This window comes from Panthera onca, chromosome E3 (assembly GCF_046562875.1).
Source record: "Panthera onca isolate mPanOnc1 chromosome E3, mPanOnc1 haplotype 2, whole genome shotgun sequence".
In the NCBI taxonomy this organism is placed as follows: Eukaryota; Metazoa; Chordata; class Mammalia; order Carnivora; family Felidae; genus Panthera; species Panthera onca.
Window position 1 is genome coordinate 41,462,468 of NC_138354.1, and position 13,653 is coordinate 41,476,120.

Consider the following 13,653-nt stretch of genomic DNA (forward strand, 5'->3'; position numbering starts at 1 on the left):
TCTGCTCTCCCCACACCTGATCCCTCCCCAGTCTCTGCTCCCAGGAGACCCCGGGATGGGGTCCGGGATGGTCACCATCAGCCTCCATTCTCTGCTCTGAGCCTGCTGGGAGGCCGGAACAGAGCCCTGCACACCCTCCCTCTGCATCCCACCCGGGCCCCTCTCCCAGCCTGGTCCCTACACAGCGGCCATTACCAACACCCGCCTCCAGCGGGTTCCAGAGCGGGCTCGTCAGGCTCAAGTCCTCAAAACCTAAAAACCCGTGCACACCCCTTCCGGGGTAACTTCGCCCACCCTGCCATCCTTGGGGTCGCCTGTCAAGTGTCCTGTCCTCAGGAGCGACGCCTCCAGCCCCCTCCCGCGGTTACTGTCACGTGGCCCTCTTGAAATTTCATCGCGCTTGTCACTCCCTTGAAATGATCTGGTGGTCACTTGTTTCTCGGCTCTGCGGGAGAGGGGGCGTTCCCGCTGCGGGGGGGTTCTGGACTTGGCACCCAGCAGGTGCGCCGGAGACGTGAGGGCCATGAAGGGGGCTTGGCCGCCCGCTCCGCTCCGCAGGAAGGGCTGGGAGGGGGAGGGGGGCACCGTCCTTGCCCTCGAAGGTGGCATCCCAGGGTCGGGACGCGCGGGGCCGGCACCTGTCTGCGCGGGACCACGTACCCCCGAGCCAACCGCCGGCGCCAAAGAGCTCGAGTCCTCTCCCCCCGCAGGGCTCCGCGCAGGCAGGGCTCTCCCCGGGCCGGCGGCTCTCGGGCTGCGCGCCCTGCCCGCCCCGCCCCGCCCCGCCGTGCGCGCGGGTCTGCTGTTGTGCGGGCGCCCGAGGCGGAGGGGCAGGGGTGCCGCCGGGCCGGCGCGTGCCCGTGGGCGCGCGGCAGGGCGCGGCGGGCGGGGCGGGGCTCGGCATCCTCGGCGCCCCCGCCCGGGCTCGCCAACCGGATTGGCTCCCGGCGCCGGGAGCGCGCGAGGGCGCGGCGTGTAGAGCCGGGCGGGGGGCGCGCGCGGCGCCGCCGGCGGCCGCGGAGGAGCGCGGGGAGGAGGGCGCGGGGAGGGAGGAGGCGCCCGCCCGGCTCCCTGCAAAGCGGCCTTATTTATCTGGGCACTGCCTCAGCCTCCCCGGTGGGAGGCTCGGGCAGCCGATCCTCTCCCACCGGGGAGCTCCTCTCCGGGCGCGGCCGAGGGGGCCGGCCAGGCCGGGGCGCGGGGCGCGGCTGGGCCCTGCCGGCCAGGCCAGCACCTCGGCCGCCTCCCCGCTTCGCCAGCGCCCATGCCGGGCTCCCCATGACGAGAAGACGCCCGGCGGACAGCGTGGCATGAGCCAGGTGCCCGGGCCGAGGTAAGGTGTGTGCACCGGGCCAGGTTGTGGAGCGGGGAAGGGGCCAGGCCACGCCATCGCGGCGGCCACAATGAGGAGGGGGGAGGGGGCTTCGGACAGGGCCGCCAACACCCCCCAGGGTCTCACATCCGCGCGGCCGCTTCCCAGGCGGAGGCCACTGAGCCTGTGGTCCTGACAGGCCCTCCCAGGGCTCCTGACCCCAGAGGCTGCCTGGTTGAAGCACGCTCCCCACAGCCACTGGACCAGGGCTGTGGGCCGGTGCCGCCCGACCATATCTCGTGGAAGCAGAACTGCAGGCCCCCAGCCGGCGTGGCTGGGTGAGATCCTGGACCTCCTTTGAGCTCTGAGCTTGCCTCCCAGCACCACGAGCCCCTGGGCCTATGAGACAGGTGTTAGACACAGTTCCACTCCAGGAGCCATGTGGATGCATGGCGGGGGCCCAGTCTGCCCTGGACACCTGGGCCTGTGTGGAGCTGCCACCACAGCAGGAGGATGAGGGGAAAGGAGGAGGCTGGCCACGTGCCTGGTCCTGGAGGAGGGGTCGAGCCTTGGCCAAGGTTGGACGGCCTCAGAAGGGAAACCGGGCACTCTGAGACTTGCTAGGGTAGGGGTCTGGCCTCCCGGGATTTCCGGGGAGAGAGTCCCCCACCCATCACCCCAGAAGGAAAGCAGGCCTCGCTGTTGGAGCCTCAGGGAGCCCACGGCCCAGTGGCCACTCCTCCAGCCCCTCCCGGCCTCTGCACAGGAAGCCTTCCCTCCAAAGAGACAACAGATGGCGGATGCCGCTTCACCTGCCCACTCGGTCAGTCCCTTCCCGGTACCCGCCACCTCCCAGGCCCCTTCTTTCAGCCAACGCCTTTGAGCGGAGGCCTGGGCTGGGTCCCTGAGAGGGCAAAGGCTTGACGGAGACTTGCTGGCCTGTCAGGAGGTGGCCACAGGTCTGGACCAGGAGCTATGGGGACAAGGAAGATCCAAACCCCGGTCATAAACGTGGGCAGTGCAGGGCAGACTGTTCAGGCCCCAAGGGCCCGCCGTCTCCGCTACTTGGCTCCCCTCTTCCTCAGCCACCTCTCACTTGGGCCAGGCCTATAAGTACCCCTGATGCTGGGCAGGCTCTCTGGACAGGCGCTACCCTCCAGTTCACACCCACTTCCAGGGCACTTCGGTGAGTCCCCTCTCCCAATGGAAGAAGGACACAATTAGCCCTGAGGTAGGGGCACCTGGGGCCCTCGAGACCGCTGGCCCGGGCCCAGGAAGCCTGCGCTGCTGAGAGCCAGGGAGACATCTCACCCCAAGGTAGGGCCCTGCTCGGCTGCCCGTAGCCCCTTCTTGTCACACGTGGGTGCTCGCTGCCATGCCTCAGAGGGGAAGAGTGGAGGTGGCAGTGAAGGAAGGCTCTGTGGGGTAAGTGGGTGGTTCAGAACCTTCCCCACCACTGGCAGGTTGGAGCCGCAGCCAGACCAGTCACAGAGGGTGGGCTTGGACCCCATCACTTCACTTGGTGGGGAAGAGGGGGAGGGTTTGAGACAGCCACCCAAAGAGGCAGACACTAGATGCCCCCAGTCTAGGCACTGGGGGGCTCATCCTCCAGAGCAAAAGAGCCAAGATGAGGCGTGGAGCCCAAGCCCATTCCCCAAGGTGCCCAGTCCCACATGGCCAAGCTGTCTTGAGCTTGACCGCAGGACTGGGTCTGATGAAGCACCCATTGGGTCTCTTTTGAAGCCATGTGCTCACTTCCTGGAGCCCCCGGGGCACGGGTGGGGCAGCCTGCGCCCCAGAAGCATCTCTGGGCTGGGGGCGGGAAGGGAGTGCTGCCTGGCACATGTGCAAAGTGACAGGGATGTGAATGTGCCTGAGTCACGGGGCTTGTCATGGAGTTTGTCAGCCCGCACTGTGTCCCCAATCCCAAGCTGGTTGTCACCCCAGTCCCTGGGGATGTCACTGCAGATCGACCCGATGTGAATTTTTCGGGCTACCCACGCCCTGCCCAGCTCCATGGGCCTCAGTGGGCCGGGAGAATTGGTCAGTGCAGGTCCTATCAGGGCCAGACCCCTCCAGCATTCACGGTGGGCTGTGTCAGAGTATCGGGGATGAAGGAAGAGATCTCGGAGTTGGGGGCCATGAGGAGTGGAGGGTTTCCTAGGCACGAGCAGTCCAAAAGAAGAGAGTCCTGCAGCTTGCAACCTCTGGTGAGAGAGCAGGGGCATGACAGAGATAATGCTGGGGGAGACCACTAGCCTAAGGTCCCAGGCTGGGAGGACACAGGGGACAGGAGAAGCAGAACAGGGCAGAGGAAGAGGCCTCAGGAAGTGCACCTGGCCAGCGGCAGACCAGCTGGGGGCCCAGGGTCACCATCTGGACCTCAATGCCTAGCTTGGTCTTTGGAGGTCAGACAAACTGGGGTCAAATCCCAGCTTTGTGCACCTTTTGAAAATTCAGTCTCCGAGCCCCACTTTCCCCACGCCTGGTCAGGCAGTGTTTGAAGGGCTCAGACCAGCAATAGAGGAGTGGCACTGGGAAGAGCAGGGCAGGACCAGCTCCTCCCTCCCTTCTGGTGGCTCCTGTCCCCTCTCCCTGGATCTGGCCAGATTATGAGGGATGGGCAGGCAGCCTCCTTAACCCTGCAGCTCCCATAGTGGGGACCCAGCCAAAAAAGAGATGTGAGCCATCCTCTTCCCATGGGCCTGAATAATTGCAAGGCCCACCCTAAGCCCCAGGGTCTTGGGCGCCTTCTCAGAGACTCTGGCACCAACCCAACCCAGTGGCTGCCCTCACTGTGGACAGTGGCCTCTGCTACAACCAGCATTAACAAACTGAGCTACAAGCAGCTCCCCTACCATCCACTGCCCTCTTCTTCATCTGGCCTGTCTTCCATCAAGCCTCCTGGGCATCTGGCAGCCATATCCCTTTCTGCATGACCCTGCTGACTGCCATTATTCATTCATTCATTCATTCATTCATTCAGCCAGCACTCAGAGGCCACTCAGTCATGGTGCTGCCTGTCTTCAAGAAGTCCCCAGCCAAGGGAAGAGACAGATGGATGGACAGTAATGACTGAGACCCTGGAGATGCTTTTTTGCAGGGCTGGGGAGTCCCGCAGGGGGAGACCGGGGTGGTGCTCACACTGAAGAATGGAGGGTGAGGAGCTGGCAGGATTAAGAAGTAGGGAGGCCAACTGAGCAAGCAGGGGGCCCACCATGTGCCCTGGGAGGGGATGAGGAATACAGAACAGGGGTTCTGGCTGGACTGTAGGGCCATGGCTGGGGAGGAACCAGAGGCGAGGCTGTAAGGTGGACTTGCTAGGTCTCAGGGCCCAGTGACTTGGCCGCAAAAGAAGCAGTTCCTTTCAGAGCCTCAGCGTGGGCATCTGGAGACTGTCGGCCTGGGAGCCACCAAGTTCTGGAGTCCTCCCAGGAACCTGGAGCCCCCGCAGCCTATCCCAGGAGGACCTCCTCCAGAATTCCGCTCCACACGGAGGCACAAGACACCAGGGGCTGAGGCTGAGAATAGTGCAAGTTTGGCCATCTTTTTAAAACGCCTCTTTTCCTAGCGTTAGCTCCTAGTGCTTAGTGCTAAAGGAGGAGGCAGACCACGTAAGACTGGCCACTGCCCCTTCCCCATCCTGACTAGAAACTCCGGGCAGGTCCTCTGAGCCCCAGTGCATGCAGTAGGGACAGGAACAAGTACCAAAGAGGTTGGGGTCTCGCAGCCCATCTGGCTGGGTGGGTGGGACCAGGCAGAGGGCCACTTGTCCCAGCCCCCTGCAAGAGACCCCCTGCCTAACTGACAGGAAGACTCATCTCTGACAGCAAGCTCGGTTCTCTCCTAAAGCCCTGACCCCTGGGCCAAGGTGTGGCTGTTTCCAGTTTTGAGCCACAGAGCAAGGATTGTCAGGCTGGGTCAGTGAGGCTGGAGTGTGCAGGTGGAGCCCAGCAGGACCATGGACAAGGTCAGGAGCTCAGAGCTGCTTCCGCCGAGAGGCAGCTCCAGGCGAAGGCACGGCAGAAGGGCTGACCCACTGGCAGGCAGGGCAGTGCCTTCTGGCCAGGGATGTGAGTGTGAGATAAGGGGCAGCCAGGCCTCGGACACCCCCACCCCCACCCCCACCCCCAGGAGGAGGCCATCCTCGACCTGGCCCCTCCCTCCCGTGGGCTCTCTTCACCCGCTGGCTGTTTTCACCAGCTCCACCCTGAGGCCTGAAGAGGGGATGGGACTGTGGGCGCGTGCAAATGTGAGCTCCAGTGGGGTGGATGGGGGCGGGGGGGAGGGAAGAGCCCTGCAGATGCCCGGGGCATCCACGTGCACCCTGCCCCCCACCACCACCAACTCAGGCACTCCACGTGCACACCCGTGGCTGGGAGCATCTTTAACCTAAATCGGCACTGCTCTTGAGTTATTTCTCCCCTGGTGCCACCTCCGCCGCCTCCTCCGGATCTTGGCGGAGCGGGCGGCTTCTCGCCCCGCCCCGTCGCCTGCTGAGCTGGGTTTGCCGGGGCCGGCCCCCCTCCCCACCCCCACCAGCCGCTGTCCGCGGTGGAGCCCGCCGGGGCCTGGCCTCCGAGCACGCGCACAGCGGCTGGAGGGGCGCTGTCCATGGTGCTGCGCTCCGGGGCCGAGCCAGCCGCGCCTGGTCTGCGGGAAGCGGCGGAGGCCGGGTGGGCGGCGCGCCCTGAGCCCTGAGATCCTGGCGCCCGGCACCGGGGACACAGAAGGTATTCAGGCTGGGGCTGCCTCTCTGAACCCAGCACAGCCCACAGGAGGGAGTCGACAGGACGACAGGACAGCCTCTCCTCTGGTCCCAGGAGTGGGCGGCCAGTCGTGGGCTTCACCCTGTCCCTCCATGAGGCACTTCTGATCCACAACGGTCTCCTCATCACATACTGGTTTTAAGAGATCTGGGGCAGCCCTCGTGTCAGGCTGCTCCCCCCGCCCCCCGCCCCAACACACACGGGGCCGACATGAAGCTAGTGGACATTCGGCGGACGTTGTTATGAATGTCGTGTTTTATCCAGTGTGAGGCTGCTACTGTCTGGTCATGAGCTTCAGTAAAGGGACAGCCAAGGTTGGGGAGCCTTCCCAGGGGAGGGTGGGCCTGATGTGGACTGCCAGGCTGGGGGCTCATGGCTGTCAGAGCAGGAAGGCCTTTCAACCCAAAGCTGAGTTGGTAGCCATGAGGCCATGTGTTCCCATAGACCCCTGGTCCCAGCCCAGGTCAGCAACCCCTCCACAGATGTGGAAGGCCAGCAAGGGTTGTCCTGTCCAGGGCTTGGAAGCCAGTGGAGGCATGGTGCTGGGTAGAGCAGGGCAGGGTGGCTCACTTCCCTCCCTCCTAATGGCTCCTTACCCCTTCCCCTCAGGCTGGCCATGGGGTCTAGAAGCAACTTCCTCACCACTTTCCAAATGCTGACTGTGGGCCATACACTATGCTTAGCCCTTTTCACATGTTGTCCTGTGGGGGTGTATCATCCTTTCTCAGGCTCAAAAGTAAGGAAAGTGAGTCTCAGAGAAAAGTGCCTCACTGAGGCCACAGAGCCAGGGTGTGTGACCCCAGAGCTTGTATGGCTGAACCAGTGGGTGCACTGCCTTTCCGTGGGATGTCTAGAGTGGGGCTGGGCGAGAGAAGATCTGGAATGTGGAGCAGATGGTGGTACTGTGAGGGTCCCCCTGCCCCCCTCTCCAGGGCTATCTGTGCTTAAAGCCATCTGCCACCCACTCACAACCTCAGAGCCCTGGTGGGGGGGGCGCATTGGGGGGGTGGCTTCAGTCCCACCCTATGAGGAACTCTCTACAAATATGCTTCCACAGCCAGCTCTAGTCCAAGCCTCGACTCCACCACTTACTGTGACCTTGGGCAAACAGTTCATGCTGCTTGATTTTCCTCATCTGTAACAATGGGCACGATCATCATAGTACGATCCTCAACGGGTTAGATGGAGGATTACAGGACAGTATGTGTCCAGGGATCATTGTGCTGGCATCAGAGTAAACCTCGCCCTTTCTTTTGGGTAGATTATGAACCACAGAACCTCCAGTAGGCACTGACATTTTCAGGGGCTGGTGTGTGAGTCTCAGACAGGGTCCTGGAACCACTCCTCAGAGGCATGCCAGAACCCCACAGTGGAGATGCAGAGGCGACCCCACACCAGCTCCCTCAGTTTCCCAGTTCCTACCCGGGTAGAGGTAGGCCTGGCAGACACTGATGTTGGGCATCAGGGTAGTAAAGGTGAAGGGAGCAGTCAAAGGCAAGTGTCTGTCTGTCGCTGCCTCTCTTCTCTCATCTCTAAAACGAGAACCATAGTACCTAGCTGTCAAAAAGATGTGAGTACTGGTTGAGCTCAGTGCGCATAGTAGGTGCTCAGGGAGTGTCATAGTCATGAACAGCCCTGATCTCACAGTCGGGGAAGGAGGGACTTGGATTCAGATCCTTTCTGTTGGGTGGTTCTGGGAGTGCCAGGGGAGGAGATGCCCTGGGATGGGAAGGAGCCCGGCCCTCCTGCGGCAGGAGACTCATTACCCCATCCTGGACCCTGTCTGCAGATCGAGCGAGGAAGATGTCGAGCCCGGGTGTGGACGGCGACCCCAAGCCTCCATGCTTGCCTCGAAATGGCCTGGTAAAGCTGCCGGGCCAGCCCAACGGCCTGGGTGCAGCCAGTATCACCAAGGGCACACCAGCTGCCAAGAACCGGCCCTGCCAGCCACCACCCCCACCCACCCTCCCACCGCCCAGCCTGGCTGCCCCACTGCCACGGGCTGCCCTAGCTGGGGGCCTGTGCCCCCCGGCAGGGCTCCCCCTTGGTGGACCAGCCTCAGTCCCAGTTCCTGGGCCCCCAGTGGAGCGGCCACCACTGGCCACAGATGAAAAGATCCTCAATGGCCTCTTCTGGTACTTCTCGGCCTGTGAGAAGTGCGTGCTGGCCCAGGTGTGCAAGGCCTGGCGGCGTGTGCTCTACCAGCCCAAGTTCTGGGCGGGCCTCACACCTGTGCTGCACGCCAAGGAGCTGTACAACGTGTTGCCTGGTGGCGAGAAGGAGTTTGTGAACCTGCAGGGCTTCGCTGCGCGTGGTTTTGAGGGCTTCTGCCTGGTTGGTGTCTCCGACCTGGACATCTGTGAGTTCATCGACAACTACTCCCTCTCTAAGAAGGGCGTCAAGGCCATGAGCCTCAAGCGCTCCACCATCACCGATGCCGGCCTGGAGGTGCGCCCCACCGGTGGCCTGGAAGGGACAGGGATGGGGTGGGCAGGGCCAAGCAGCAGCAAATGAGCTGGGGGTGGGGGGAGGGAGGGTGCCCCCGGAGGAAACCCCAGGCATACAAGGAGCAAAGGAGCTGAGGGTGGTGCTGGTGCTCTGTGGATCATGTCTCTGGGGGAGGGGAAGCAGGACTGGTTACATAATTGGGGGGACCCAATCCAAAATGAAAATTCAAGTCCCTCGTTCAAAGATGGTTAAGAATTTCAAGACAGCAACATCAAAGCAATCAGTCAAGTGGGAGCCCCCTCTGAGCTCAGAGCCCTACATGCCTGTGAGGCCAGCCTTGGGTGGGGGGGGGGGGGGAGGGATGCTGCAAGGGAGCAGGTGCTCAGGCCAGAGGAGCAGCTGTGCAAGCTGCCCCTTCCCCAGGGCCAGGACTCTAACCGTCAAATCCTTAGCACCAAGTGCTCTCCAGCCCCTGCTCTGGAGAGGCCCTGAGCTCCCAGGTCCCCCCGTGCTCTGCCTCTTCTCTTAGAATGTGGTGGTGATGTGAGAAACACACTGCGAAGTGCACTTGTCCTGTTTTACACCCGTCTACACTCGAGAACACTGCTTTCTGCCCCTCATCGGGCTCCTTCCGCCCCGCCCCCCCCCCCATCCTCACCACGCCCTGCTGCCCGCAGGTGATGCTGGAGCAGATGCAGGGGGTCGTGCGCCTGGAGCTGTCAGGCTGCAACGACTTCACCGAGGCGGGGCTGTGGTCCAGCCTGAGCGCCCGGATCACCTCGCTGAGCGTGAGCGACTGCATCAACGTGGCCGACGACGCCATTGCGGCCATCTCGCAGCTGCTGCCCAACCTGGCCGAGCTGAGCTTGCAGGCCTACCACGTGACGGACACGGCGCTGGCCTACTTCACAGCACGCCAGGGCCACAGCACGCACACGCTGCGTCTGCTCTCCTGCTGGGAGATCACCAACCACGGCGTGGTCAACGTGGTGCACAGCCTGCCCAACCTCACCGCGCTCAGCCTCTCCGGCTGCTCCAAGGTCACCGACGACGGCGTCGAGCTCGTGGCCGAAAACCTGCGCAAGCTGCGCAGCCTTGACCTTTCGTGGTGCCCGCGCATCACCGACATGGCGCTCGAGTACGTGGCCTGCGACCTGCACCGCCTGGAGGAGCTGGTGCTGGACAGGTGCGCGCGACCCCCACGCCCGGGCAGTGGGGTGCGGGGGGGGGGGGGGTGCGGGGGGCGGGGCGGGGCCTTCTGAGCGGGGAGCCTAGACCAGTGGAGCGACCTGTAGCGGAGTGGCGCTGCCGCGTGATGGGGAGTGGGTTGAGGACGGGCGCTCACAAACCCGGGATCCAGAGTGGCCCTGTAACAAGGGTGGGGCTGAACCGCCCCCCCCCCCCCGGGAACGGGTGGTGCCACCAAGCAGCCAGGGTGGGGGTTGGGGGGGACCTGGCTGGGGAGAGTCTGTGGAAAGGGAAGCGCTCTCATCTGTGCCGCCGGAGGGGAGCTTCAGGCCTGGACCCGCCGGGAAAAGCAGGAAGGGGCGGAGCTGAGGGGCGGGGTGTTTCAAGGTGGGCAGCGCCCCTCTGTTGCACCCACAGGTGTGTACGCATCACGGATACTGGCCTCAGCTACTTGTCCACCATGTCGTCCCTCCGCAGCCTCTACCTGCGATGGTGCTGCCAGGTACCCGCCCTCCTCACCTCCGAAGACTGGGGAGCGGAGGTGGGGGACTCGGCCCTTCCCGGCCGCTCAGCCCGCTGCCCTGATCCCGGAAGGGTCAGAGGAAGTTTGGGTCCCTCCACACCTAGCGCGCGACATAGGCCGAGCGCCCGGACTCCCTGGGACCCTCAGCGCCACTCCCCCGCTGCCTCCTGGCTCCTTGGGAGGCCGAGAAACCCCCTTTTTGAGCCCTGCCCCCCTGCCCCTCCAACGGCTCCAGGCCCAAGGCCTGACCCTAGAAGTGCCCCCCCCCTCCCCGCCAGGGCGCGACCGGAGGTCGTTAACCCGCCCTGCCCTCCCGCCCAGGTGCAGGACTTCGGGCTGAAGCACCTCCTGGCCATGAGGAGTTTGCGGCTCTTGTCTCTGGCAGGTGAGACCCCACCCGCCCCCACCTAGCCCTGCCGGGTCCCTCGCGCCGATTCATACCTGGGGCTGACTCCCCGGGTCCCAGGGCCCGGTCCGGAGGGAGACGCCGGGCGAGCTCCGCCCGCCCCGCACTCAGCCGCCGCCTCGCCTCCCGCCCGCTGCAGGCTGCCCGCTGCTGACCACCACGGGGCTGTCGGGCCTGGTGCAGCTGCAGGAGCTGGAGGAGCTAGAGCTGACCAACTGCCCCGGGGCCACCCCCGAGCTCTTCAAGTACTTCTCGCAGCACCTGCCCCGCTGTCTCGTCATCGAGTAGCGCGGGCCTCCCCGCCCCCGGCGCAGGAAGCCGCCACGCTCCGGGGGCGGGACGCCTTCTCCCGGCCCTGCCCTCAGGGGAGCCCTCGCGCCTGCGGCCCAGCGCGGGAGGCAGGGCGAACCTAGTGACCGCCCGGCCCCCGCGCCCCTCCCGGCCCCGCCCGGGCGGGGAGGGGCGGCGGGCGGGCCCAGCCCCACGCACGCACGCACACTCGGGGACTCTGTGCATGCCCCTCGTGCCCGCACTGCACGCCCGCCCTCCACCGCACCACAGCCGCCTCCATCATTCGTCCACCCGCTGGGGGTGGGGGGGTGGGGCCGGGGCTCGGTCCTAGGGGGCGCTTTAAGCTCTCCTGACCGCCGCCCTTACCACCTTCCCCGCCACACCCCGCTCTGTCTCCCCGCTGTCCCCCCATCTCGGGCAGGGCCCGGAGGGATCGAGGGGAGCTGAGTCCCCCAGGACACAGGGGCCAGAAGAGCCCCAAGGGCTTCCCGCATCTTCCACTGCACCGCGCCTGAGGCCCTCGGAGGGGTGCGAGGGGAAACAGGCCACCGCCAAAGCCATGGCCCGCCAAGGAGCCCAAGTCCCTCCCGCCCTTGCCCCACCTCATGCCAGCCTGACCCCATGAGACCTCCCCTTTTCCTGGCCACTGTATGACGCAGTCCCCTGCTCGCCCCATCCCCCACTGGCAGGTCTATGGGTCCCTGGGCCAGAATGGGGTGGGATTGGGTTGAGGGAGGGACAGCCCTGGCTGACAATGATATTGGTGTAGTCAACATTAACCGAGCCGGCTGCAGCTTACCTCAACCCTGGCAGGACACCACCACCTTGAGAAACCACAAGCTGGAGCGACCCTCAGGCCCTGCAGGCCTTGCAAACAGCCCTGGGTGGACCCCACACCAGTCCCTGTAGCCAGCTAGGCCCAGCCTCCTCAGCGCCACATTTTATCCTGGGCAGGTCTCTGTCAGGTGGAAGCTGGAAAAGCGGGCCCCAGCCAAGGCTCAGGATCAGTGCCAGCCAGCAACTCCAATCTTACGGTGGCCAGCACACCCTCAGCATCCAGAGGAGGGAGGGCTCCTTTCTAGCTGCCCCCACCCCCTCCCCAGCTTCCCAAACCTCTGCCTGCCCAAATGGGCTCTCGCCATGTTCTGTCCAATCCCAAGACATACGGAAGTCCTGGGGATGCTGGCACATCTTGGCAATTGCTGAGGAGGGGGCTGGGACCCCTTTCCATCCCAACCTTGAGCCCCAGGAAATACAGTGCCCACACCCAATCTTGGGACACCCCCTGTCTGGTTGGAAGAAAGTAACCAGTTTCCAGAGAGCCAGAGAGTGAGCGAGAGAGAGCGAGCGAGAGAGAGAGAGCGAGAGCGAGCGAGAGAGCGAGAGATGCTGTTGAAGCAGAGAAACAGTTCAACAGCCCAAAGATTTCCCTGTCCTGGAGTGCCCACAGGAAGCTCCGGGGCTGAGGTGGTCAGGAGCCAGTTTCTTCAGCCCCTCCTCCCCACGGCTCCCTAGTGGGGAGGAGGCAGCTGTCCATTTGTCCAAAGTATTAATGCAACTGAAGCTGTGATATTTCCAACGACTGTAGGAGGAAAAATTAAGGGGAGAGAGGAAAACAAAACAAAACCAACCAACCCCTAAAATCATTTTCTTATTGTACATAACGACCTCATTCTCCTGTATATGCGGAAGATATAACCTTATATTTGGTAAGTGTTTCTTGTGCTATTTTATCACGTGACCTGTTTATAAAAATATATATTAAAAAAGTTGTAAAAACACGTGTCTGAGTTGTTTTTAGGTCATCCGACCGTGGCAGGGGAAGGTGTATCTGCCCAGGGTGGCCCAAGTCTCTGGACTCTTGTGCACCGCTCAACTCATCACACTTTCTGGTTCTCTCAACACGCAGAGGTTGGTGCCACTATGCAGACTGGGAACACAGCAGTGACCAGTACAGACGGTCCCTAAGCTTTCATTGCTTTGGGGAGGAGAGAATGATACCAAAGTCATTACGTATAAGATTAACCTCAAAATGTCTACAATCTAGTCCATCCTTCCAGAAGGGCAAAAATGAGCCCTGTTTCGTGCATTGGGTAACTAAGGTTAAGAGGGGGGCAGGGATGTCCTATAATCATACAGTACAGCAAGGACCCAACAGGACTCAAAACCAGGAAAGAAAGGACGGCTCAGAGAGGGTCATTCGATTGCCAGGGGGTGGTGTGAACCAGCAGGATCTGTCAGGCACCGGAGTTTGTGGAGACCAAGACAGGCATGATCCCTGCCTGATATACACTCGTGTGCCACACGCCATGACCAGTAAACGAAGGAATGCGTTTTGACAAGCACTGTGGAGGTGACAGTGACTGGAGAGGCCACATGTTAGATGTGGGGGCCGGGGAAGGCCTTTGACAACGAGATACTTATGCCGAACCCTGGAGCGTGGAGAAGACGCTTTCTGCAGAGCGGAGAGTGCAGAGCAATCGCGTGGCCCGGACAGGAAAGAGCTCGGTGGGCTGGAAGAAGCGGTGTAAGCGGCCGTTGCTGGAAGTGCGCCAGGAGAGACGGAGGCCGGGAGTCTGGGGGTTATTCCTAGAGCGGTGGGGAGCCCTGTGGACTTAGACCAAAGAGTGGTACCTGGCGGCTGTGCGGGGCTCAGATCGGGGGGAACGAGGTGGGTCCAGGCGAGGAGAGTGAGGAAGGAGGTGGAGACGACTGC

The 13,653-nt window shown here is 63.1% G+C and overlaps 1 protein-coding gene across 2 annotated transcripts; it reads left to right on the forward strand.

Moving 5' to 3' along the window:
- The first annotated feature begins 968 nt into the window (after nt 1-968).
- On the forward strand, nt 969-12,144 carry FBXL16 (F-box and leucine rich repeat protein 16). Of its 2 annotated transcripts, none has more exons than XM_060647966.3 (6): nt 969-1,338; nt 7,871-8,529; nt 9,207-9,715; nt 10,135-10,219; nt 10,562-10,625; nt 10,786-12,144. In XM_060647966.3, exons 2-6 carry the CDS (start codon nt 7,885-7,887, stop codon nt 10,932-10,934), a joined length of 1,452 nt encoding a protein of 483 aa, XP_060503949.1. In that variant the 5' UTR covers nt 969-1,338; nt 7,871-7,884; the 3' UTR covers nt 10,935-12,144. The 2 variants fall into 2 exon arrangements, with proteins under 2 accessions (XP_060503949.1, XP_060503948.1); XM_060647965.3 differs by having other exon boundaries at nt 969-1,333.
- The last annotated feature ends 1,509 nt before the right edge of the window (nt 12,145-13,653 follow it).

Excerpts from the sequence above, each read along its gene's own strand:
- FBXL16 (XM_060647966.3), top strand. The coding sequence starts at position 7,885 with ATGTCGAGCCCGGGTGTGGACGGCGACCCCAAGCCTCCATGCTTGCCT. Across the intron at positions 9,716-10,134 it reads GAGGAGCTGGTGCTGGACAG|GTGTGTACGCATCACGGATA; the intron begins GTGCGCGCGACC and ends TTGCACCCACAG. Across the intron at positions 10,626-10,785 it reads GCGGCTCTTGTCTCTGGCAG|GCTGCCCGCTGCTGACCACC; the intron begins GTGAGACCCCAC and ends CGCCCGCTGCAG.